A 27,688-nucleotide genomic window follows, 5' to 3' on the forward strand; every position below is an offset into this window, starting at 1 on the left:
ACGAGTCCTTTGACCTTTTAAATCAATTCGATTGTTGTTCAATAAGTGCATTCATTTAATAGTAATTTCCTATCGTTTCGATTCAGTCACACAAAATATGTCGATAATCGTTATCATTCAATCGTATTTTTTCAGAACATTTGTAGTGTCTGAAAAGTGTTTTCGTCAGTAACATATATGTAACTATAGAATCAGGTATAGCATATTATTATGATCAGTCTTACTTTACTATATGTGTTTGTATAAATTGCAATATCTGATATTAGGCTACATATAATACAATTTAACATAAAAGCAATGACGGTACTTAAACTTTCTTACATTTTCTTTGATAATATTCCACGATGTGTTGAAACAAACAACAATATTTTCTTCAGCGGAAATGAAAATAACAAAGGCGAAAGGCGTGAAGACTTTTTACTATGGTAACGAATTGCTTTTGCCCAATCAACCGTATCATGATGTGAGTATTTATTTTATATTTAAATACGAGAGCCTTTGTAGCTCTCATTAGCAAAAGAGCGTGCTAAGTGATGAGGTAAAATAAGAAGCTATGAAACAAGTATCTATTTTCGAATTATTTGAATTAAGAACGACAAAACGTTTGAAATACGAATACAAAAAACATAGAGTATATCATAAAAGTTCACGAAGTCCTTATTATGACTTTGAATTTTGACTTTCTTTAAAATTTCTACAGATGTTTTAATAATCTGTGACTAGCTAGCATCGGTGGCATACGTTTTATCAATTCCAAATGATAAGATTAGAAAGAATATTTAATGATTTATTTAACTGTGAAATTGATTTTCTTTAAAAAAGGTGTTTTATAACCAGTTTAAGGGTTGAAGGTTAATCTGTCCATTCCTCGTTTATTTTCTAATATTTAATCTGACAGAATCCCTTTCTGGTAGGGCACATGGCGTGTAATCGGAGATTAAAATAGAAATTGACACTGATATTGATTGAAGATTGTAGTGATGATTTAAAAAATTGCATTTCGTCAAAATCATGTCTAATTTCAGACCTTTCTGCAATTCATGAACACTATTTTCAAATGGGCGCGATGTTTTGGCGTAGCAGGTTTTGGTAGTATGTTGTGGCAAATATGGGCTGCCTTTGTGCTGATTTCTTTGGCTTTGACGGAGTGTGGTGCTATTTGGAAGGTTATTAAGGCCCTGGCGGGATGGGCAAGGGATACAGCCAACCATAGTACGTATAGATTGTCAAACACTATTAAAGATATTCAGATATTGTATAGGCATTACACAAAGTTTAAGTTTTTATTTCCAAGTATGTTCAAACGTCCGAGTATTTAAAAAAAAAATATGGCAATTCTCTCGTTGCCTTTTACATTGTGTTCAAGCTCCGGTTGTGCACTTATATATTCTGTTATGATATATGTGTGGATTTTTCTTACTTTAAATTTTATTTATTTATTTACACTTCGTTGCAATAAAAATAAAAGAAACACAAATAACACAATACATAAAAATTATAAGGAATGCAACGGGCGGCCTTATCGCTAATAAGCGATCTCTTCCAGGCAACCCTAGTTAAAGAAAAAACTAAAAAAAAGACACATGATGAGTGCGAGAAGTGCAGAACCAAATATTATATAAAAAATATATAAAATTTTTTTGAATGGAAACTATATAACAACATTGAATGGAAAATATAATAAACTGCCGTAACTTACAATATGTACTACTAAGTATGGTCGCATTTTTATTGTGCCAAATTGACAGAATCATATCTTAAGGAAATTTTACTCAGGAACAGAGTAAAAAATAAAGGTTACAATTTTTTTTTTTTTTTTGACAATTCACACCAATTGACCTAGTCCCATGCTAAGCTGGTGAAGCTTGTGTTATGGGTACTAGGCAACGGGTATACATACATATTATAGATAGATAGACATATAAATACATATTTAAACACCCAAGACCTAAGCACAACACCAAATGCTCATCACATCGATGTTTGTCTCAGCCGGGGATCGAACCCGGGACCCATGGATTCGCAGTCAGGGGTACTAACCACTAGACCAATGTGTTCTTGTAAGGCTAAAAAGAAAGCTATTTCTTAGACGATTACCTCAGCCACATCTCATTTGGTATCAACCTTAAACATTGATACGACATCGATATAACCTTTAACATAATATATGGATGCAAATCCAGTATTTAAGGCCATGGCAATATAATATATGATAATGTCAATCTTAGTACGTATATACATAGTATTTATTTAATTTCAGTTATCATTCTATAAATGAAAACAATTAATTCATTAATAAAAAAATTATAACTAACCTTAAAATATAATATACCTATTGTTAAAAGGAGCCCGTTAAGTTAAGTGCCAGCGTTACACTTTGAATTGCTAAATCTTTTAACATCTTACTATATTGGAGGTTTGGCGAACATCTAGGAACTATATTTTTTATTTTTAACAAAATAATCTTCCATTAAAGATTACTCCAATGCGTACTATTTACATTAAATCACAAACAAAACAATACAATATTAAACAGTAATAGATTAAAATAACATAAACTTAAACTTTTGTCAGTTCACTCAACGGGCAATTAAAATCTACGCAGTTCATTAATTATATGACACGTTGTGTCATGTATTCAGTTTTGGAAAGCTTAGCTGAAGTTACGAATAGTAACGGCGGTCGCCTCCTAACATATTGTTACCATTTACCTCTATAAAACGCTTGTGCCGTACAAATTAGTCAGGTAAATTCCAACTGGAATACGTTTGTTCAATCTGGTGCCCTCATTACGCTATATTCACACAACAGGAGTTTGTAAAAGAAATTACTGCAGATTTTAAACCTTCGCTTGGACGGTGGGAAGGCTAACTACATTGCACTATTTAAAAAAAGAAACTGCGCCAAAGACGTAATTTGTATAAAGTCAGGATATAACATGCGTAAGATCAGGATTGTACACTTGATTTAACAAGTTCTAAAGGTTTCGATGTTATCATAGAGGAAGATAAAAACAATCTCGACAACTTGCTGAAAAAGTTTAACGAATACTTTGGTGCAAGCGGAAGGCGAATCATCTACACTTATTATCACATCAACCAGACCTAAAAAGGTTGTTGCTCCACTGATTTTTTTCTAAATAACTACTTCCGGTTACAGGAAGTGTCACAGCTCGTTTTGCGGGCGCCATGTTCTACGCAGCTTCCTTAATATCCCAGATATTGTGTTGGAGACTTTCATATCGCTGGCGAGCTTTGGCGAAGTACTGGGCATCAGTGGAATGGGTGTTGAATATTAAATATGTTTCCCCGGACCATGGTTTGAAGAAAAGACTTTTGGTAGTCACCGCTTTTATGGCAACGGGTGCAACAAGTAAGGGTTTTTTTGGTTAACCTTGGCTCCATAGATTTAGTATAGATAGATAGATATATAAATGGTATAAGAAGTTTTTTCTACGTTTGTTGTTTTTGTATTCAGCTTTTTTTTTAACTCTTTAGTTTGTAAATAATTTGTACTGTGGTAGTGTGTGAGTTTGGCCCTTTAGGAACCAAAGTTAAACTCCTGTTTTAGTAGTTTTGGTTTATTTATAATATTTCCGCAGTAATAAACGAAACATATAATTTGCACCTTTTGTGCCTGTAATTGTCCGCACCTACATTTATGCAATGTACTGTATTTGTTATTTTTTGCAAAAAGTAATACTTTAATTACACACGAAATTTAGTTCATCCATTTTTTATATGAACAAAAGTTGTCAAAGTTTTGAAGGTTTGAAGGGAAGGGCTAACTAAAAGCCATATTAATTTAATACTAGCGCCAGGTTTTGAAAGGCCGGCAACGCACTCCGGCATTGAGAGTGTCCATGGGCGGCGGTATCACTTAACATCAGCCTCCTGCCCGTTTGCTATAAAAAAAAAAGAAAAGGTAAGTGTCAGCCAACTAACTTTACAGCCCACCATACTTAGATATGTAAGTTAAGGTGCGTATTTGTTGGCCGAACTATTTAAAATAAATAAAATACATTTTCCATTCTCTTCTATTAGATGGCGCGCAACTTCTATAGTATTTAATATTTTTTAATTTCAGTTGAACATCTCATGAGTATTTTAGCGACAACAGGCATAGATTGCCCATTTTCAGATATTTTAAAAACGTATGTATTAAAATCCCATGGATTTTTGCTGTTGGATCGTAAGTATATTCTTTTTACTGATACATCTATCATGGTAGCCTTACAAAAAAGCGTGTGATTTATCATTTATGACCCTTATAGGTAAAGTTAACTCGAAAAAAAATGCTTCATGAAAATAAATTGTATACCTAAAAGTTTTGGTACGTCTTCATGTAGTTTTTACTAATATATAATTGATATTATCTAAACTATTTATTACAAAATATATTAGAATATATTTCCATACATTTATAACATACACCGAATCCTATTTTGAGAATTCAAAACGATAATAAAGATTTTATTCACCATTAACTTGACATACTCCTGAAGACATCAAAAGTGACATAAATGTAACTGGCACTTTCAGAAGAGTATTACAAAATGATAGCTCCTCCAGTCTTGTTTGTGAGTAATATTGCAACAATATTATGGAATTTTCAAGACATACTTATTGTATTGATTAGTATGGGACTAACTTCGCGGTACCATCGGCTTAACATGTGTGTAGCCACTGTGTGTTCTGAATTACATAAGGAACGGAAATGGACTAAGGTACTTTTATTACTATATTGTTTTTTACAACAATTATTATAATAAAAAATAAAAAAACTTACTGCAAGAGGCTCGTTTCATGTTAACTGATTACCGGCCTATGGACACTCTCAATACGAGAGGGCACGCGAGTGCCTTTTGATAATTGGTACAGATACCGGCAAACATCTTGACCAAATGTCCTTGCCTGCGCAGAAGCGATTTTTAGGTATTGAGGCGGCGGACGGTGTTGCCGCGGCGGGAGAGTGACGTGTCGATTGCGTGATTGGTAAATCAGTTGACATTTGTGTCCCGCGCTACGCAAACTTTTCCCCACTCCCTTGTTTAATATTCAAGATGTTTGCCGGTATCTGTACGTTCTTTTTGAAGGACCCTAAGTCAAATTGGGTCGGAAATACTTCAGTGGGTTGCTGGTTCCATTTAGTGGTGGTGCGTGGCAAAAACTGACTTAAATAATGCTTAGTTGTGAAACGTGATACGAAAACTTGATAAAATGGATTGTTTCTCGTTGTCCAGTTTTATAGATATATGTATAATTTATATATTATAGGTGTATACTTCCTTAGTAATGTTATTCTTTAATCTTATTAATTACTACACACTGGAGTATAAATAGTTATTTACTGAAAAAAGCTTACAAAAAATATCTACTTTTTGTCTCTCTAACAATGCGTTTCACGATCATATTTATTTTATTTCATATTACTTATTAGTAACAAATACTTGTTTAAAGCATTTAGTTGCTACTTTTTTAAGGGTTTCTTTGTATCTTACAGTCTCACATAAACTTATTACTTCATCTCTAAGAAATAAGATTTTTACGAGGAAGGACAGTGTACTATTCTTCCAACCTAAACTTGAAGACCCCACTGGCTAAAGTCGAGATATTCTATATATCTTTAGCGGCCGGAATAACCTTAGCGCGTTTCAGAGTATGACGTCAACGCAGTGATTTGCAAGCGCAGATTGTAGATATCACCCTTATTAGCTTATTCAATAGATAATAGATTCTTAATTTACTAAGAAATTTAATTGTACTCTTATAATGTTTTGTATTGTATTCTTCTTACAGGACAACGAGATCTTACAAGTATATTTATGGCGTAAAATTAGAGAGGCGTATGTGAAGCAAGCTTTGCTTGTTCGTAAGATTAACAGCGCATTTGGCTTGATTTTACTGTTCTCCAACTTCTTTAGCTTTTATTTCATATGTTTGCAACTCTTCTTGGGTATTACGTAAGCATTTATACTTGATTATTAATCAAATGTATTTCTAAACTATATAATAATACATACAAAAATACATGTGTAGAATATTATGGATAGATTCTATCTGATTGATATCTATAAGAAATGATGTAGAGGATATATAAAAAAGTTTTAATAAACTACTAGTAGACTCGGCCATGCGTTGCTGTGGCTAAGATTTTAGTTATATTATATAGTAGTAAACAATTCAAGAGAAACGGCAGGAGGACACCAATCCACCATGCTTTTTTGGTGGTTATACCATTAAATTGTAGCTAATGTGAAACGTTGGTATTTATTTTGATAAGGATCAATACCTAGGTACGAATAAAGAGCCTTTTCTAGCGGTGGTATTTTAATAAAACGACGCTTATTGTGACGTAACAGTAAAAGATAGAGACATGCTGTAATTTTTTATAGATAGTGATGTGTCCTCAAAAATTGTACTAAATCATTTTGTGCTTTCTGAAGTTGTTTTGAAGGAAGTTTTTTGTTTATTTTTTTGCACCCTGGGTTAGATTATTCAAGTTTTAGTAAGCATATCTTAATTTTTTTTAAATGAAACGTAGCCTATGTCACTCGGGAATAATGTAGCTTGCCAACGGTGAAATTTTTTTTGAAATCGGTCCAGTAATTTCGGAGCCTATTCATTTCAAACAAACAAAAAATCAAACCTTTCCTCTTTATAATATTAGTATAGAAGTATAGATATATCCTCTACACATACAATATTCATATTATAGAAATATTAATATTTAATTTATCCATAGACAAGGATTCACTGGGGATGTCTTTCAAAAGATGTATTCTATAGTATCTCTGGCCTGGATCTGCGTACGCACATGTTGTGTTGTTTTAGCTGCGGCTGATATCTACGAAAACTCTAAGCGTGCTTTACCATATTTGTACACATGCCGCGCTCAGTTCTACAATATTGAAGTAAGTAATTTATCACATTTTTGATAAAACGTAATTTAAATTTGGAATTCGGATATTGCTAGTAAATGTTTCAATCTCCAAAGAGATCCAATAAGAACAAAAAAAGTTTCTATAAAAATAACACGAGAAAGGCTTTATTTTATTATTTTCTCTCAACTCAAAATGATGCCTCAAGTAGTCATAATGAAATTAATAAGCGATATTCTACTTCATACTGGTTTTTTCATAGATAAATTAAAGCGTGGGAGCGATACTATTTTCAACTCAAGAGACCTACTTTAAATATTTCGCTTCGCTAACAAAACCATCTCACCTTAAACGAAATGATCCCACATTATGCAAACAACGGCTATTTAACAAGCTACCTGAAGTTCCTACAAACTAACTTCCGTCATCAAGGGCCTCTTCCGCCTATACAAATAACTTTTCTTAACTATGCACTAGAATGTGATACATTTGGGACAGGATGTGGAATTTTAGTGGTGGAAAGCAGTGATGTTAAGTTAAATAACTCTTTCTTTCCATAAGCATTAAATAATAAACACCTATTAAATGAGTTATGAGCCATAGGCGAAGATTAAATTTGATTTGTTTACAAAAATTGAGTTAATATAAACCGAACTTTAAAAGTTATTTGAATATGATGGTAAATGAAAAATCAGGCTCCACAATGCAGTGAATTACGCGAAATGTTCCATATTACGAGTTGCTACCTTTCCAGTATTGTTCGACTTTAACTTTAATACTAAATAATAAGTACTAGGAAAATAAATGTTAATTTTTTTACACGCTTATATATATATATATATCTTAATATATATTTCTTGTGTGCGTGTGTATGTGACTGAACTCCTCCTAAACGACTGGACCAATTTTGATGAAATTTTTTGTGTGTCTTCAAGGGGATCTGGGAATGGTTTAGATTCACAAATCAGCCCGCCAGATGTTAAGGGTAGTCCCCACCCCTATATTTTTATTTTTATTTTTTAGACAAAATTTTTAATTTCTATTTTTTTATGATACAGCATTAAAAAATACATACAACCCCTAACTTTCACCCCTCTACGATCAACCCCTATTTTTTTATTATAAATGATATACATGGCGAAACGACGTTTGCCGGATCAGCTAGTATATATATATATTAGCTTCACCTGTATGTATGTATGTAACCGACTCCTTCGGACTCGATTTTGACCCACTTTAAACGGACAGATTTAATTCAAACTTTGTACACTTATAAAGAATCAGCGACAATATAATAATTTCATAGGTTTATCTCGAAAAACAATGAAATTTTTTTTAAGTCCACAAAGCAATACGATTAAGATTGAATTGAGACAACACGTATTGCTGCTAGGACTAAAAAGTGAAAAATAAATATAGTTTAAAAAAACTATAAAACACGCTTTTAAAGCACATCAAACTAAAAAGTGAAAAATAATTCCTAATTTAGGCTGAAAAGGGTAATGAATAAAAAATACTGGTATTATTGTGAAAAAGCGTGGGGCGCTCTGTGCCATATTTTTCGTCTATCGAGCAACCACGCGTTTTATAGTTTTTTTTAAACTATATTTATTATATTACGTTGTAATTATGAATAGTAACATTTGATTTTGTTTCTATTTTGATAAATAGGGAATTCAGAGTATTTTAACCAGATGTATATATTCTGTTATATGTTTATGTTATACGTTTAGGGTCCGTCGTCTTATAAAGTCTTCGTTCTTTTAAACACTTTAATATTTAAACAATAGCAAATTTGAATAGCTAACCTCGCATTAACTCGTCTACAACAGAATAATTTAAGTTCATTTATACGCTCGACGCAATCTGCAACGTGCTCTACGCAATTCCACTTATTACACGTTCTACATATATTTCAACGGAATTTGTAACGATGTATTTTGTAAATTCATATTCTAAAAGATTGGTCCGGTTTTATATACTTTAGGTTTCATAATCTAAAGTATATTATGCAGTGTTGGCCTAGTGGTTTCAGCGTGCTACTCTCCTGAGGTTGTAGGTTCGATCCCCGGCTGAGCACCAATTGACTTTATTTCTATGTGCGCATGTAACTTTCGCTCAAACGGTGAAGGGAAACATCGAGACGAAACCGACATGTTACAGACCCTGTATAGTGTTCTTCTCTTATTTCTAAGTCTGGTATACATAAATAAAACGAATATGTTACAAATATATTTAATAAGGTAACGCACATATTTAAAACCTATTCGATTCCCGGAGATACACGTTTCTGTTTAAGGAACTGTGTCTGTTCGGAATTAGCTCACGAGTTATATAGACTGTTAACATCTAATGGTGGCTGTACACACTCGTCGAGACACCCCGAGACAGGCCGAGTGCGAGAGTGTACAGTAGAGCTCTCGTCTCGCCTCGCTTCCTCGCAGTTGGTCTCGCCTCTCTCGGTCGCCTGTCGGTTTTTTGCGCACGAGTCAAAGGGTCTCGCGAGTAAAACGAGAGCGACCTGTACACACTCGTTCAATCATTAAATTTTGGATAATATTAAAACTTTATGATCCTAATTACCAATTTCTGTTGCGGTGTATAGTATAGACAAACAGCAGCAGCGGTTGCCACGTCCATTATCAACGGTGTTTTAAATACAATTAACGTAACGAGTGTGTACAGGCTGCGCTCTTCTCTCGGTCCTCTCGGTCGAGACTCTCGGCGAGAAGCTCTCGCCGAGTGTGTACAGCCACCATAAAATTTATTGCAGATAGAAAGGCTACAAGATCAGTTGGATAAAGATCACATCGCGCTGAGCGGAATGGGCTTCTTTAACTTAACGAGAACCGTGTTGTTGCAAGTAATTAATTTCAAAAGTGTACTTAAAATTAATTGAATTATCGATTCCAGTTCCATATCTTTGCTATCAAAGTTTGATAACTCTACTAAAACTTTTAATTCGATTCCTGATTTGACAATTTCAGTGTTGCAACGTTATGACAAGTACTAAATAGTGACGTTGCGAAATTAGTATACGGAAATGGAATATTTCCGGATCGATTCCTCTGATTTATAGTAGTATATCTAAACAACTACTACTTTAGTAGAAACTAAGTATATCAGGAAATCAAATATTTCTGAACGGATAATTTAGTTATGACGATTAAATTTATTAGGGACCTGAGAGTTTTCTTTAATAATTGAGTGTGAAATAAATAAAAAAATTTGATCATGAAGGAACATGAAAAATATTAACTTTTTATAAAATAAAGCAGCGGTTACTAGGTAATAAATAATTATGTACCTTTTTATTTAAATAAAAGTCAATAATTTATCATCGCGATTCTTTATCAATTTTTGTGTTCATCACTACACTATTATATGTGGTATCATTATTTTACAAAATGCCAGTAGTTAATGTCAAATGTGGAATCGAAATATAAGTCGTGGTATAATTAAGATTTAAACAACATACAAATCTTTTACTTTAAGTCTTTGACAAGCAGTTAATCATATCTGTTTAATAGCAAACGGTTATTCTAATTTAGGAAGTTCACCTACATTAATAGAAAAAAAGGTTTGGTATGCCTTGTTTTGTATACCATAAATTATTTTACACAAAACATTCATAAACCACCCGCGCCTCATTGTTCGTGTGACGGGATAACACAATAATATTGTTTGACATGTGCCACTCCGGATTAGCGTTGCTTTTAATTGGTATAAACAAAGTCATATTCGGTAATATTTATGAATTATTATATTACCACAGACGCTGTCAATGTTAGCACAGAATAATCAAGTTAATGATAATTGACGGTTTGTCAATTGTCAAAGTATATACATAATGATGACATTATTTTTCAGGTTGCAAGTTCCGTTATAACTTACGTATTGGTGTTAGTCCAATATGACAACCGGGGAGATGAACTACAAACCACTAACGTTACCAATGCTAACATAACATTAAATGATACTATACCATAAAAGATATGAAAGTAATATGTATTTATGATCTTTTAATTAGAAGATGATTTTCATTAAAAATAATTTTACCAATATTTTGTATCCATAATTAGTATTTCGTGTTTATTTATTTATTTCGTAATCCTATAGCTAACATAAATTATATATAATAACAAATAGTTACACTGAAAATATAGCCAGATATGGAATACATAATACATTTAAATACAAAAAGGTTCAAAAAAATTTTACAAAAGGAAACAAACAATTAAAAACTATTCAATACGTTTAACTAATTGGTACCTAATTTGGCTGTGTAGTATGAGGGTGTAAAAGTGAGGGTATGTACGTGAAGGTGTGTATGTGGGTATGTTCATGATGCAGGTGATATTGCGCTATGGATATTCTTAATACTTCTTTTAAGTATATTCCGCGATACAAAACTGAGTTTTTTGCGTAGTTAGTGTTGATGTGAGGAACATGAAATGAAAATGTCAGAAAAAGATATGTATAGGTATAAAACAAACATATCACCAATTCAACTGAGAAATACATTTATTTAAAAATCGAACTTGTTCCTAATAAATATATGTATTTTATAAAATTTTGTTGAAGGTGTTCCATAATATTATATTTTGACACGGCCAATCATTATATAAGATTATTATGATTTAGTTTTTTGCCATTTTCATTTATTTAACCATTAGTAGTATTATTTTAAATAACACTTAAAGGCAAAGTATTAATTACAGTGAGTGTGTGTTTGCCATTGTTCCTATATATTTCCTATATATATTTTTCTTTATTAATTGTCGGTCAAGAGTATATCAAGGTACGTACGTACGTACGCAGGGCTTATTATATATTGTGTATCATCGCCCACAATCACCATTTATGGTACAGCCCTGCGATTCTGTAACTCACTTCACGAACTCACACAGCGGTTTTCGCATCGGCGGTCTCTCTTAAATCAGTCGTGAAGCAGTCATTTTATGATTTGGCATTCTGATAAACAATAAAGTACAAGCTCCCACCTTTTCAGAATGCCAAATCATAAAATGACTGCTTCACGACTGATTTGAGAGCGACCGCCGATGCGAAAACCGCTGTGTGAGTTCGTGAAGTGAGTTACAGAATCGCAGGGCAGAACTTGTAAAAGCTACACTCAGCGTCGTCCATTAAATTGTGTTCGGTTGTTTAATAATACGGGTAGGTACGCCCGATATATGATAACGACAATATTCGGGTAAGAATGGTTTAAAAATTCGTGAGCTGAAAAGATCTTTTTTGTTAACATTAATGTTGAAAACTGTTACAGTGAAACTTTGAAACTGGTCTTGAGCACTCGACCCCGTAGGTTTACTTCAGACCACAAAGTTTCTATATGAATTTAAGCCGACTTAGAGGGGCTTTAACTTAGGTACTACTAACTGGCATCTCTTTAGCTAAGTCTTACGTTTATTAATACTTTGTCAGAAGCGCTAAGTCAATTTAAACTCACAATTTTTTGACGTGATAACGTCTTTAAAATCGTTTTAGTCGGGTGACATGTTCAGAAACTTGTGTCACTCCAAAACCTCACGAGCGCGATCGCAGGTATAACGAGAGAGAGACGGACCGATCTCCCGTCTCATCTCGAGCGCTGCCAGTCATTCCGTGAATGTATGAAGAAAAATGTATATCATAGTCGAATAAGTAAACTTGTCATTTTACACCCGAAATTTATCATCAAAAGTGTGAATAAAACGATAGATGTAATTTAAAATTTGAAAAAATTGTTATCTTCATTAATTCCTTACTTCCCAAAAACTTATATCACCAATAAGACGTTATCACGTAAACATCTCGATCGTAAACCTAATTTACAAACAACCAATATTTTTTTAATAAAACATCTCTACCCCTCAACTCTATGTACCTACGACGACGAACCCTGAGATCCTTTGAACCCCGTCTATACACCAATCAAAATATCTTTATATTCACAATTAACACAATTTCCGAACCAATTCGACTAAGGGCCCAATACAAAAGAACGTACCATTCTTAAAAGGCCTGCAACGCACTCGCGAGCCCTCCAGCAGCCTCCATGGGCGGCGGAATCACACCATCAGGTTAGCCTCCTGTCCGTTAGCAGTGTTCTACAAAAAACTCGTATGGTGAAAGAAAACATTTTCGATATACAGGATTCATACTTCCTCTATGATTCACTGTAAATTCATTAAATCTATCTATTCAGGATCCTATTGGAGAGATAGTTTATTAGAAACAAACAATGCATGGTCATGGTCTAAATAAATAAATCAAATTTCACTTGGAACCTAAGTTTTAATACAAATCTACACATAAGCCATCCGAAATCGCTCTTTCGTCCAACAGTTTTTCTCTTTCAGATGCCCTTTTATCTTTTACCACTTTCTCAAAAGCAACATTTTCATCATCAATTCAAATTTTTTAACATTCACTAACTTAAGGAACATCTGCTAAACCTTTTTTATGCTCAAATTAAAACTATACTTGCAGTAGTCAAATTATGGAGGTAGGGAGTGACTACCAGGCACAGGGAATCCTAGTGTGGGTTTAATGTGCTTTTTTTACTGTACGTTACATCTTAAATATTCATTATATGTAAAGTTACAAAAGGCTTTTGGATTGTCAAATGTATCCTTGACATGCCATATAACAATATCACTAGACTTTTATGACATTAATATACGTCTAATCACACTTTATAAACAGTTTATCGAAGTTTGGTTTTGTTAAGTTTTACTTGTAATTTTGTCATAAAAATTTTCCTTCGAACGTCACGAACACTATCAATTATATTAAAACCAATTGAACATTGTACAGGGAAACCTGACACAAGAATAATGAAAGCTCAAGGAAAAATTTACATAAAAACCTCGGAAAGGGAAGACGTAAGTTAATAATTCCTTATACCGCGTAAACCTTGGCCTCGGATTATGTGTAATGTTTGTTAAGTAACATTTCCCTTATTTTAAATATAACCTTGTGGTTTTTAGATTTTTATCCCAGTCAAGCGACAGGTTTATGTTAATTTGTAGATAGAGATCTTTTTTATAAGATTATATATACATACATTTATAATGTAAAATAATTTTTTTTCACGCGATTCGAATTCGAAGGACCTGGGATCTTCAACGAATCTTTCAATGTTCGAGTTGTTTCTTGGTATCTCAGTTGAAGCACCTTCTTGGCTTTTAGTGTCAATGAAGCAGACACAAAAAGTTACAATTGACGTGATAACATAATAACGTGTATTATCAAAACAAAATACGTACCTGTCAAATGTAGAAATAATTAAATCAAAAATAAGGTTCTATTTTGACCTTAATATTTATTATTAATTAGATAAAATTCGTGATTTTCAGGATTTTTTGCCAACGGTGACGTGTATTTTTGCATTCGCTAAGACCTTCGGTATACCGACTTATGGTGGTAAAGTGGCATTAATAATGTCTGTAACAATATTGGTAATGTTAATAATTCTTGAGATCTCTTCTATTTGGAAACTAGTTCGGACTCTTAATGGCTGGGATCAAAATCCAAATGGTTTGTATATTTAATCGATATTATGTAATTTAAGACACTGGTACTAGTGATAATTAACAACGACAAAATATTACGACAATACTTAATAAAAAAGATGTACAGAGAGAAAAGTTAAAAGAGAAAATGCACTAGGATTACCTGTATCGTGGGCGAGTAGTCTATTACATTTTACATACTTATGATTAATAAATAATATAAGATAGATAAATTCTATACTATAATTTTACCTGAGAAGTACAGTTTTGGTTTGAGCATGAAACAGCTTTGGAAGAAGTGGTTTTATATATGTATATAAGTGGCGTGATAATTTTTCATAGACACTCACATTGCAAGAGGGCTCGCAAGTGCGTTGCCGGTATTTAAAGAATTGGTATACTCTTTTTTTGATGCACGATGTCGAATTGGTTCGGAAATACTTCAGTGGGCAGCTGGTACCACATAGTGGTGGTGCGCGGCAAAAACTGCCTTCAAAATGGCTGCGTTGTGGAACGAAGCTAAATAAAAAATGCTTAAAGAAATCGCGTTGACAAAAAAACTAAGTAATAAAAGGTTTCATTTATATTCTAATCTTTACTTGTAAAATATATCATTAGGTCCCTCTCTTTAAGCATCTAATAAAACCTAACCTAACACCATTGCTTACTCGTTAGTTTGCCAAAAACCATTCTTACTGCACTTTCATAGAATAATAGTTTCAATTTATTCAACCCAATTTTCACTGAGCGATTCTTTTCAACGTCTGGAAAACAATATCTTAATTTAATTTAAACAAACTCTTTAATTCCACGAACAATTTTGCGCTGACCTTATCTTAATAAAACCTGTATTAAAAGGTTTTTAATTAATATTTCTTGGAGGAAAATACTGTACGTCCCACGTGGAGAAATAAAACGGTTAAACATGGAAACACGTTTTCCTTGCAACTTGTTTCTTTATAATTAAGCGTAATAGGAATGAAGCTCTAACATTTACATTGTAAAACACGTTTTACAGCGAACATTTTACGCTATTACGATAATTGCAGGTGCATTGAGGTAAACAGGCAGGAGGCTCATCCTTATGTTAAGGGATGTTAAGGGGCACCGCCGCCCATGGACACTCACTTTGCCAAAAGGCTCGCAAGTGCGTTGCCGGCCTTTTAATAAATTTTCAACTCCCCTGCGAGCCACACACATTCAATTACGATTAATAATAATAATAATAATAGCCTTTATTTCCAAAACTTAACTATAATAGATTAGAACTTTCATTGATTTTGAATTGAAAAATTAACTTTTAACATTACGTAAAATACACTTTAACATTTAGGAATAATCATTTGCTTGTCAGGTTTTGGTTTGTCCACCGTTGGACATAGGCCTCCTCCATCCGTTTCCACTCGTGTCTGTCGTGGGCCAATTCAATTACGATTATCATTATGAAAATAGGAAGGGGTAGAAGTTGATTTTTAGCAAAATAATATTGTTCCTTTAAGACTTGACATTGCTTACAATTCACAATTGATCGCATCTTTTAATTAAAATTTTCGAGTGGAGAAATATCCACTATATAACATTTAAAATGGGATTATGATAACTAAAGTAAGTCTCGCTCTGTCTCTTTCTATTCCCCCTCCCTATGAGCGTTGAACGTTTAACGCAACCTTGTTAGTCGCGTTAGAAGTTCCACTTCAAAAACTCACACGCTATCCGAATTTACAGGGTAAGGGCTCTGGTAGTAGACGTAAATAGGAGCATATATCTTAATATATTTAAATCTCGTGTCACAATGTTTGTCCTCAATGGACTCCTAAACTACCGAACCGATATCAATCAAATTTGCACACCGTGTGTAGTTTGATCCAACTTAAAAGATAGGGTAGTTTAAATCTCAAATTATAGTCGCAATATTATTTTATTGCAAAATATTTGTTTATTATTTGATAGAATTCTAACAGATGGCGCTGTGTTGAAAGTACCAACGTTTCACATAATTTAATAGCATAACCACTGAAAAAGCATGGTGGTCCCATGACTGGTGTTCTCCTACCGTTCCCCTTGAATAGTTTACTCCTATGTAATATAACAAAAATCTTAGCCACAGCAATGCTTGGCCGAGTCTGCTAGTAGTCATATATAGGTTAAGGCAGCGTTGGTGTTACATGTATAGTACATATGAATAATAAAAAAATAAAGAATATAAGCGCCTACAATGATCGTTTCGAACAAGTGTCCCTTTCTCTTGTGCACATAGTAAATGATTTCGAAAAATAATAATGTGTTTTATTTGGTTACTAGGCAGTGTAATAGCTCGCTTGTCAGGCTCTATATTTTATGGCAATGGTCTATTATCTATGCTCATAACGTGGAAACTGGCAAGAGAGTGGCGCTCTCTATCCAAGTTGTGGTTGGAATTGGAAACCAAATGTAACTTGCATTTTCCTCCTAACACCAAAATCAGAAGACGGCTTTTATTCGTCGCTGGCTATACAGTATTTTGTGCATTTGGTAAGTTTAATGGAAAATAACCTTTTATATTGTTTCTTTCTTATTAAATATTTAATAAGACCATAGTAATGGCACATAACATTAAATTTTCGCAATATTTACAAAAAAAATAAGTTATTGATTTGGGTTACTAATTTAGTATAGCAATATAAGTATACTTGTCGTCATTTACTCATTCCCTAGGTTTAAAATCAACAATATCTTCCAAATTCCTTCTGCCAAAACCAACTTAGGAGTTCAGGCACCTCTCGTTCGAATTCTTCGCGATTTTAACGGATTGAACACAGCTTATCCGGAGCTGAATATATTCGGTAGTGGGCTGATCGGTTTTAGAGAAAGCATTGTGGGGTGCCTTTCTCGAACCGCACAGCGAATTTCGCTGTTTTGTTGATGATTTTTATTTTTTTTTCTGCTTTAAGTGCCAACAAATTTCTATAATTTTATTTTATTTTATTGTGTGCTTGTAATCTTGTATATGTTTAATTTGTATTTTTTAAATTTTTAATTTCTTTTTTTTTTGAGAATCTTATGATTACTTTAATTGTCACACATTTTAGATATAAGATTTTGTAAATTAATTAGTAGATTCAGTACTGTGTGTGATGTCGTAAGCTTAATAACTAAATAATAAATAAATATACTTAGCTTAGATTAGCGAGTAAATTTTAGGGTAAAAGACTGGTTTGCTGATAATTCTTCTTAGTATTTTATCAATGCTTATTTTGCTTAGTTCAGTGCGACCATTAGGGAACAAACAAATTGCCTCAGACTTAGGTCCTAATTGTTGAAAGCTTGATTGCAGTGGAGCACATGCTAAGTATGATGTCATCGACAGGCCTCGACTGTCCACCTCAAAAGTACTTCGAACGGTATATTCTCAGTTCACACGGCTTTCTGATAACAAAACGTAAGGTTTATTGTGTATAAAGAAAACACTTTTTAACCGGATTAAAGTTAAAGTATTATTATAAATTTACAATTATTTTACATAATTTTAAATTTAACCGACGTTTCGCGTGCTTTACAGCGTGCGTGGGTAAATGTAAAATTAGAAGCATTTAACATAATATATGTATTTCTTTTTTGACGTTCATAAGTGTACTAATGTGTTACCTATATGAATAAACGTTTTTTTTAATTATTAATAATTATTATAATTATAAAACGTTTCTTTATATATATTTTTTTTTAATTTAATCTGCAGTTGCATACCTAGTAAATAAGCCAAAAAAATCCACTATTAACGTTCTACCTTCATTCACCTCTAGAAGAATTTGAGATTATGTGAACTTAAGGGTCTGTTTCACATGTATGGATAAAGTACCAAATAGCTATACAACACATAATTTATTTGGAAGATAAATTGTGCTATTTGATATTCATCGGACTCATAACGTATGATGGACTTTATGTGACGAATAGCGCTATCTGACAGTCGTGAAACGCAACAATTGTGTTTATCCTACCAATAAGTAATAAATAGCTAATTTGGAACTTATATAGAACTTATCCGTACATTGTGAAACAGACCCTTAGTCTTTAATCGTATCTTGGATACAATTAAAACCACACGTTTCAATCACCGGTACTTATGAGCGGTCAGTTTACGATTCGGAATGATCCTAGGTCCTTTGAAACTCATTTGAAACAATTTAATTACTGAGCAATGGAACCATAGATTCGTCTAGTCTAGTCAACGATTCAAAAACTAAAACAGAATTCTAAAAGATAAAATAAATTTCGCTTAATGAGTATTATTATTAAAGGAAACTTAGAAACAAGAGTATGAAATTGAATAATAACTTTTAAAGACAAGTTTTTTAAACATTTTATGTATGTTAGACAAGCTACTTGTAATGTACAAACTTAATTTAAAACATCCTTTTCTTTGTCTATTATTTCTTATTTTTATGTTTGTTTCAACACATTTCTCCGTTTATCAGTTAATAAGTTAATCCGTTTCTCCGTTTCTCACTTCATATTTTTATATGTATTTTAAAAGCACTGTGCTTTGTTATTATATACGTATCTTGACGAATACAATTAACCAAAATTATTGGACAACTAGTTTGATAGTTGAAAAAAACTAAGAGTTTTGTAATCTATGAGGCACTCACTATTATTACTTTGACAGATGAATATACCCTGTGGTTGGCAATACCGATATTTATTTTAAGCAAGCTAGCAACAGTGCTATGGAACTTCCAAGACCTGATAATAATATTAATTAGCATGGGTCTCGCGTCGAGGTATAACAGACTGAATGTTTTCCTTCGACGACTTGTTATGTATGAGAATGATATGAAAGCACACAACGTAAGTATAAGCTTTTATAAAAATATTATCGTAACATACTTTCCCGTCTACTCAAGTTTTAGTATATATAGCGCTATTCAAAACTTGCGGAATAGGATTATAAATTGCCTAGTCTCTCTCTTTAATCGGCAGCTCATGTCTGAGGGTCGTGGTCAGCAAAGAAGCATTTAGAGCGGACTATCTGTTTTCACCGGTTTCTGTCCAGCGCTTCTCTTATGACAGTGTACAGTTTTGAGGAAGATGAGTCTTTCACTTGATCGGTCCATCTGGTTGGTGAACGGTGACGTGATCTATTGCCTTCTGTGTTACCAACCACGATCAGTTTCTCCAAGTTCTTATCGCCTCTGCGCATTGTATGGCCGTAATAAGATACGAGAAATTACCTTGGAAAACTGATTAAAAACATATTTTAGAATTTAGAAACAAACTTATAAAATCTACAAAATTATGACAATTTACCAGCTTTGTTTATAACAATTCTATTTTAATTGAAAATATCTTTAATAACTGTCTTCATAGTAGCTTATTATTTAAACAACTTAAACATACCATGCACCCTTATCTTGCCGTAGCCGCGCACAAATAATTTAAATAAATCTGTAATCTGTGAGGGTGTGCAATTGTTTAATTCAAGTTCGTATCATTACGGTATTTAAAAAATATAGTTAAATAAATATGAGCCCTGAAGACTAACTAATTAAAACTGCTGTCCGATGTGCAATTAGCTTTATAATTAAATTCTCGTGAAAATTAAATTGTCGTTTTGTTAATGAGAAGTTCTTTAAACATTGTTAAATTAAATCAAAAATATTACTTATATAATTATAAAATTTAATACAAATATCCGTCAAATCAAAACTTTTTGACATATAAACTGGAATTATTGACTAGTACGAGATATTATCATGTTATTAAATTAGCGTTATTATAATAGAAGTTTTTAAGTATGTTGGTTAAACCAAAGACAATCTAGAATGTCTAAGGTCATTAGTAAACATGTCAATCGTCTATACATTGAGACTAAGAAAGAATTAAATATACATTACAATTTTTAATTTTAATAACAATTAACATTAGAGTATTAACAAAGTAATACATATAATTTTTTCCAGTTGCAACAAAATTTGGTTAAAAGAGTATATCTTTGGCGGCGCCTGCGCATAGCCTACGTCCATCAATCGCAGCTCGTGAAGAGGGTAGATCAGTGTCTTGGAGGATTGATATTACTCAGTAACCTTAATAATTTGTATTTTATCTGTCTGCAGCTTTTTCTAGGCATAAGGTTTGTTATTTACAAAGTGCCAAAATTATAATTATATACTGTATTATATACTCATAACTAAATTACGATTTGGATTGAAGATAGTTAGTTTAATATTATTAATTTAATATGTTTATCTTTCGTAAGTATAGTTTCTCCCCTAAACGAAAACTTTGATACGCTTAGTAAAAGTATTTGGTTACCAATATGTTATTTATAAAACTTACAAATAAATCCAGGACACCCTCACTCAAGGAAAACCGTAAACAAAATTAAAATTATGGAAGTTATACATGTATTATAGATATTGTGGCAATTTTGGAAGTTTTTATTAAACAATTGCTACAAACCTTCTAAAATACTCGTTTCTAACGCTTATAAACTAAACAAAAGATAGAAACAAATGACAATCGCGCATTTTGATGTTGCGCAGCGGTTGTAGCTACCGCGTACTGAAGCCTCTTTAATATGGCCATAAAGAAAAACCTATAAAGAAGGTTCTGATTTTTTTAGTGTCAGCCAAGAAAAAGGCACAGTTATAAATCGTATCTATTACTTTTACTCGCTTTCCTGGTTATTGTTTCGTGCAAGTGGAGTTCTATTGGCAGCCGGCGATGTTCACTTGCATTCTCAAAAGGCGCTACCAGAATTGTACAGATGCGGCAGCGCAGCCTACAATATTGAAGTAATTAACTTTTATAAGTATTCCTTTCCAGCTTCATATTTATAGTAAAATATAAAAAGTTTCATTAAAATTTCTTATTACTATTATTTTTAAGAATAATACCTATAATATAATCTTAATATGTAACATTAGAAAACCGCTGTGGTTTATATAAATATAACCATAGCGGTATTTTGGAACGCGACATATAAGAGTAGTTTTTAGACTTATTTTTGAAGTGAAACTTCTTTATCGGGGTTGGAAAAAAATTTAGTGTAACATTTTTTCGTTACGCGTCACATTTTTCCGTTACGCGCCATCTTTTTCTTATTACCACGCGTGATTCGAAGTATACTTTCTCCAGCGGAGTAAGGATTGGTAAATGTCTCCAATGTATTTTGCGGCCCGTTTTGAGTAGTTAAATTTTTTGAAGTTAATATTAATGAAAGTTAATGTTAAGTTTCTTACAATTAATGAAATTCTATAATAATCTTCGTAGTAATAAGGTAAAATGAAATATTTGTATTCTTGTCTATGATAATAAAAGCCTTTTGTTAAACTTTATCTAATTTAACGAATTTCTGTAAAGATGCATATAGTAGATCATTTTTCGAAAAATAAGATCATAAAGAAGTTTCACTTCTTACGTGTGTACACCTAGTACACGCACAATTTTTTATTTTTCTAATATTTATCTAACAACTGACTAGGTAGTTCATTTTTTAGCCGCGGTAGCAAATATCTCAACGTTCACCATATACGTTGTTTACTCTCGATGTAAAGAGCCGAACTTGCGTTACCGCTTGGGTCTGTACGCCATGCTTGCTCTGTTTTTTATGTTAATGTAAACGCAAGTTAATGTAATTCCAGATTATTACTTTTAATTCTCGTGAACAGTGTTTTCATTTTTTTTTATGTAATAGGAGGCAAACGGGCAAGAGGCTCACCTGATGTTAAGTGATACCGCCGCCCATGGACACTCACAATGCCAGAAGGCTCACAAGTGCGTTGCCGGCCTTTCAAGAATTGGTACGATCTTTTCTTGAAGGACCCTAAGTCGTATTGGTTCGGAAATACTTCAGTCGGCAGCTGGTTCCACATTGCTTTAGGTCCCCATTCTATGCTCTTTTCCCGGTGAAACCTGTCTGACACCGTGGCATGTTTCACCTGGGTTAGATGGTATTCTAGTTAGGGGTAATCAGAGAGTAGTAGTAGAACTACAAATATGTCTTTCTTTTTCAGATAAAAAGACTAAAATACCAATTACAGCATCAGATCATATCATTAAGTGGAATGGATTTATTTTATCTGTCTAGACAAAAACTGTTAGAGGTAATATCTATATAATTTAAATTATGAACAGGTTTTAGTTTAAAGCCGTGTTGGCCTAGTTGCTTCAGCGTGCACCAATGGACTTTCTGCCTATATGAGTCTTTCGTAAGGTGAAAAAAGACCGGCCAGCAATAAGTCAACGGCGTGTGTCAGGCGTAGAAGGCAGATCACCTACTTGCCTATTAGAAACTACTATTACTAGCTTCTACTACTACGTAGCTTCTTTCCGATAGTAATATATTGGGAGTTTGGAAAGGTTTTGATCCTTTAGACGACAGGTTAGGTCCATCTCACATCCCTCGGACAAGCACAAAAGCCGGCCGCAGAGCAGGCGGAGAGTAATAAATAAACCTTCCTGCAACTTTGACTTTCTTCCGTTTAGAGTAGATACTCAGGAGCCGTGGAGTTCTAGTGCACAAGATTTAAGATGGCGCCTGGTAGATAGTATCGCTGACGCAGAGCTGGTGCTTTCCTAGCTTAAGGAATAAGTACCACATACAGCTAGGAAGTGCTGTTAAATTTTCTGTTTTAACATTCTGATTATTATTATTAGGTACCATATCCTTTTTTAATACTTAGATACATTGGTATCTAAGTATTTATTAAAAAAGAATATGGTCAACAACATAATGATGTTGTTGATGTTCTTTAAGAAACTCTCTGGTCTTCTGAAAAACACAAACTAGACTCCACAAAACAGCTTTCCTACTTACTTAATAAATATTAGTATGAGCCCGGCGTAAAATCTTATATTTCATGAATTAATCAGGAAGCGAACAAATCTAAAAATATTCCATACGTTAGTATTTACTTGTAAATTGTATTTAAACATATCTTTTCATTTCAGGTAGCAGGAGCTATCGTAAAATATGAATTAATTCTGCTACAATACGATAAAGATCGAAATTGAAAAGTCACCAAAGTACTTAATAAAATCTAACATAAATTTTATCAAGCAATCGTTATCGTATACAACAAATATTATTGAGTATATTTGAAAGTTTCTGAAACGGCACATAAGACAGTTCATGACCCTGCATATTGTGAAGTTTTTATGAACAATTTGATTTAGGAGTATTTGTCTAGTATTTATTTCTACGATTACTTTGATTGATGCATAAAATTAATAACAGCCCTGCGATTCTGTAACTCACTTCACGAACTCACACAGCGGTTTTCGCATCGGCGGTCGCTCTCAAATCAGTCGTGAAGCAGGGATCGCAGGGCAGTAAACATTATTTTGAGATTGTATAGATGGAAAATGTCTTGCTATTTTGTTTAATATCATAGATGAATTACCTACATGAATAAATTAATTTTGATTTGCGTGCATACGATTTTATCGCATACACAGCGGGGCGCAGTGCCGGAGAGTAATGATATATACCCACTAAAACCTCACAGTGCCTCCAGTAAACGCCTTACGCCGGACACGGTATCAGTGGAGCCTTCTCGGTATTCCGCCACGCTATCAACCTTTACGCCATAGCCCCTCTGGACATTATGATATGAGCGCAATCTTTGTTAGATTGTTCGAATATGCATTCAGATAATAAGTGTTATGCGACACAAAGTTTCTAAGATTTCACTACCTGGCGAATGTGGTGAACTATAGCAATTGCACAACGTGTACTTCTAGTAGTTCTAGCATATTTGCATTTGTGAATTAAGTGCCTGTTGTCAGGGAATCGATTATTATTTAATAATGGTAATTAATCCATATAGTTTAATAAATTATATACGAGAAACAGTTTCACAAAACATAGTTTCAAAAAGTATACTAAATATCTACAGACAAAATACTGTCAAGGAACATTTATTTATTCACTCAAACCGTAAAAACATACATATAAAAGCAGGTTACATAAGTTATAGGCAATGGATAGCTAACAAGCGATTTCTTCTAGGCAACCTTAATATGGAACAATAAAAATGAAACACCTACAGAGGATTAATTTCAAGAAGTGCATAAATAATTTACAAAAAGAACATAAAATAACATGTAACACTTACTAGGAGTATAACTAAAATAAAGTAAAATCTAAAAAATTATAATAATAATATAAAAAATGTTAAAGCTAATGGTTGTAAGTCACAATTAACAATGTAACAGTACAATGAAGCAACAGTTTTTATAAAACAGATTTGTTGAGGTTTTAAAATAAAAGGCTGAAAATAAAAAAAATAAAGATTTAGTGACTCTAGAATCTTTAAGGTCTGTCTGGTCTGTTTCGTGATGATTAGTTTTTCTAATAGCATTATACAGGCCATATGAGTAAGCGTTAAGTGGGCACTTAAAAATCCATTGTTTTCCCCGGTAATTGAACCTACGACACAGGGGATGACGCTGAAGCTACTACCAAACTTTTGTATATAAGAAACGATAGTGGTACAGATTCACTAAAACTTTATTAGTTAAAAGCTAATCTAATCCAACTGCTAGAGGATCTGACAATCCAGCGCTAACCTGAATACAACCAAGACTATCATACATGCAGACATTCATTACACAATACAAAAAACCAACTACAGAGCTGGTGCGGCTTGTGAAGCGGCTGAAAAAAATGAATCATGCAAATACAGGGGTCTGGGCTCTGAATATGATTTTGTCCCATTCGGTGTCGAGACCCTTGGTCCGTGGGGTCCTAGCGCTTTAAGGCTTTTTAAAGAAATTTCAAAAAGGTTATTCGACATCACAGGAGACCGAAGATCTGGCAGCTACCTCGGACAAAGAATTAGTCTAGCAATTCAAAGGGGGAACGCTGCCAGTATCTTCGGAACCTTGCCTAAAGGGACTCCTTTTAATGATATATTTTAGTTTATGTTAAGTTTAGTTATTTATTTCAATGTATATTATTTTATTATTATTAGTTTACGTTTATAAGTTTAATTTTATTAATATTTTAATTTAATTGTCATTAAAATATTAAAAGTGTCGAAAATACATGACTTTATACATAGACATCTACATTCTTCAGATAACACATACAAAAAATGTTGGGAATGTCCGAATTATTTCCTCATACAACGGGCACAACGGAAACATTTAGACTCTTCCGTACACATACATAAAAAAACATTAAAAAAACCAGACCTTATTAGATATTTGGAGAGAATTATATAAAACAAATCAGTGCCACTACATTTTAGGTCTCGGCCTCAGATTTCTATATCTGTTTCATGATGATTTGTCTATCTAATAGGCAAGTAGGTGATCAGTCTCCTGTGCCTTACACATACTGTCGACTTTCTGGTCGTCTAAGGTAAGCCGGTTTCCTCACGATGTTTTCTTCACCGTTGAGCGAATGTTTAATGGATTGGAATGAGACTCCATTGGTGCACAGGTGGTGATCGAACCTACGACCTCAGGGTCGCACGCTAAAGCTACCAGGCCAATACTGCTCATTCAACAGAATTATATACATGAACTTAATTAAAACGAAGCCAACGATTTCTTTGTTTTTCAACTCCAATGAGCAGTTCGAATGATCAGAGATATTTTCATTAATGAATTATTCATTTGAAAATTAATAAATTTTCTGAAATGCAAATTTTATGCTGATAGGAATGGAACATAAAAGAAAGTTTTATTTAACTACACGTTATGGCACTGGTTGGTAAAACCTTAGGTATATTAAATAGGTATAGTGCTCAGGTTTCTGTATCTACTCCGTGATCATTTCTAATAGTCAAGTAGGTGATCAACCTTCTCTACCTGACACACACACACCGTGAACTTTTTGGGTCTGCCGGTTTCCTCACCGTACGAGTGTGTAAAATGAGCACATATACAGAAAGTCCATTGGTGCACAGTCAGGTATCGAACCTACGAACACACGTTGAAGCCACTAGGGCAATACTAGTCTCTGCTCTTTGTTTTACTCGAAAATACGTCACGGCAGCCTATGCAGCTCACGTGATCGAGAAATAAGCACTATATTTAAAATAATATAATTATTAAATTATTATTGGTGTTCTGAAGTCAGTCACGAAAGATTACTTATTTACAGAGCTGTAACAAATAGATATAATTTATGAAGCCTTTAGCCTAATGAAACGTCATTTAGACCTTAGTTCGTTAAAAGTTATCCACTTAACTAAGATTAAGTTCAGTTTTATTATTATAGTAAATTAATGTTCAATCTCCGTAGTAGAATTAAGAGATTCTAGGTTTGTTCCCCGGCGAGTTGGTAGGCGTAGAAGACACTTGTATTTCAAACACTGCCTTGCGATTCTGTAACTCACTTTTCGAACTCGCACAGCGGTTTTCGCAGCGACGGTCGCGCTCAAATCAATCGTGAAGCAGTCATTTTACGATTTGGCATTCTAATAACGCCAACATTCTAACAACAACCAACGCTTGTAGTTTATTGTTTATCAGAATGCCAAATCGTAAAATGACTAGTCTATCTACTATAGAAGATAAAGGCTATAATAAAATATAACTGTTAAATTAAGTATCAATATAAATGGATTTTACGCACATTACTGCTTTATTAATATTTGCGTTAAAATAAATTATAATTTAACATTAATGTCTCTTTTTCGTTTAATCAATTTAACAATAGATAACACAACAAAAGAAATCGTAAATAAATATTCATGTTGATTTTATCGATAATGAGGACAATAATTCACGAAGTAATTTATTAAAGCAAGCACAGGATTTAACGTTAGACGATCGTGATTTCTTTTTGTATTTAAGAGACCAAAATTTTACGAAACCTATTTTGTTCACAAATAACTAACTTCCATCAAATCAATACTAAATAATATGGTAATTTACTACGAGTACCTTCTCTATTTCCCTATTTTGTATTCTTAGAGAAACTTAATACTAATACAATAGAAAACTTCTTAATACAAAAATTAAACTAAGAACATATATCTTAGGCTGGCAACGCACTTGCGAGCCCTCTGGCCCTGAGAGAGTTCATTAGTATCCCTTAATATCCCACAAGCCCCCTATCCCTAAGAAAAACATGAAATGCTATACCTTTATATAACAATTTATGAATTAGGTGAGTTGCCATTTAATGAATTATTAATAGTTAGTAATTTCATTTTTATCAACTCAAATATCAAATTTATTCTCACAACGTTTATTCAAAAAACTCAACCAATCAATTATTACTGACAGATTTTACGACAAAACATTAACGATAAAGTTCGTGCTCAACAGACAAAATTATATATTTGATATTCTA

At 33.1% G+C, this 27,688-nt stretch overlaps 2 protein-coding genes across 2 annotated transcripts; both read left to right on the plus strand.

Moving 5' to 3' along the window:
* Nucleotides 1–382: 382 nt before the first annotated feature.
* Nucleotides 383–10,870, plus strand: LOC125060348 (gustatory receptor for sugar taste 64a-like). The gene is made up of 9 exons (XM_047665219.1): nucleotides 383–463; nucleotides 1,026–1,212; nucleotides 3,160–3,372; nucleotides 4,087–4,191; nucleotides 4,542–4,726; nucleotides 5,799–5,962; nucleotides 6,745–6,913; nucleotides 9,654–9,743; nucleotides 10,751–10,870. Exons 1-9 carry the CDS (start codon nucleotides 383–385, stop codon nucleotides 10,868–10,870), a joined length of 1,314 nt encoding a protein of 437 aa, XP_047521175.1.
* Nucleotides 10,871–13,005: 2,135 nt separating this feature from the next.
* On the plus strand, nucleotides 13,006–23,391 carry LOC125060527 (gustatory receptor for sugar taste 64a-like). The gene is made up of 10 exons (XM_047665493.1): nucleotides 13,006–13,061; nucleotides 13,614–13,767; nucleotides 14,242–14,422; nucleotides 16,699–16,908; nucleotides 17,711–17,815; nucleotides 19,043–19,224; nucleotides 20,337–20,506; nucleotides 21,005–21,170; nucleotides 22,392–22,481; nucleotides 23,329–23,391. The coding sequence occupies exons 1-10, from the start codon at nucleotides 13,006–13,008 to the stop codon at nucleotides 23,389–23,391; spliced, it is 1,377 nt and encodes a 458-aa protein (XP_047521449.1).
* The last annotated feature ends 4,297 nt before the right edge of the window (nucleotides 23,392–27,688 follow it).

This window comes from Pieris napi, chromosome 21, assembly GCF_905475465.1.
Source record: "Pieris napi chromosome 21, ilPieNapi1.2, whole genome shotgun sequence".
Taxonomy (NCBI): Eukaryota; Metazoa; Arthropoda; class Insecta; order Lepidoptera; family Pieridae; genus Pieris; species Pieris napi.

Bases quoted from the DNA above. Each gene is read 5' to 3' on its own strand.
- LOC125060348 (XM_047665219.1), top strand. From the start codon at position 383: ATGAAAATAACAAAGGCGAAAGGCGTGAAGACTTTTTACTATGGTAAC. The intron at 1,213-3,159 runs GTACGTATAGAT...TTCCGGTTACAG, and splicing joins AAGGGATACAGCCAACCATA to GAAGTGTCACAGCTCGTTTT. The intron at 6,914-9,653 runs GTAAGTAATTTA...AATTTATTGCAG, and splicing joins CTCAGTTCTACAATATTGAA to ATAGAAAGGCTACAAGATCA.
- LOC125060527 (XM_047665493.1), top strand. From the start codon at position 13,006: ATGGTGAAAGAAAACATTTTCGATATACAGGATTCATACTTCCTCTAT. The intron at 13,768-14,241 runs GTAAGTTAATAA...CGTGATTTTCAG, and splicing joins AAACCTCGGAAAGGGAAGAC to GATTTTTTGCCAACGGTGAC. The intron at 20,507-21,004 runs GTTTGTTATTTA...TTTTAGTGTCAG, and splicing joins CAGCTTTTTCTAGGCATAAG to CCAAGAAAAAGGCACAGTTA.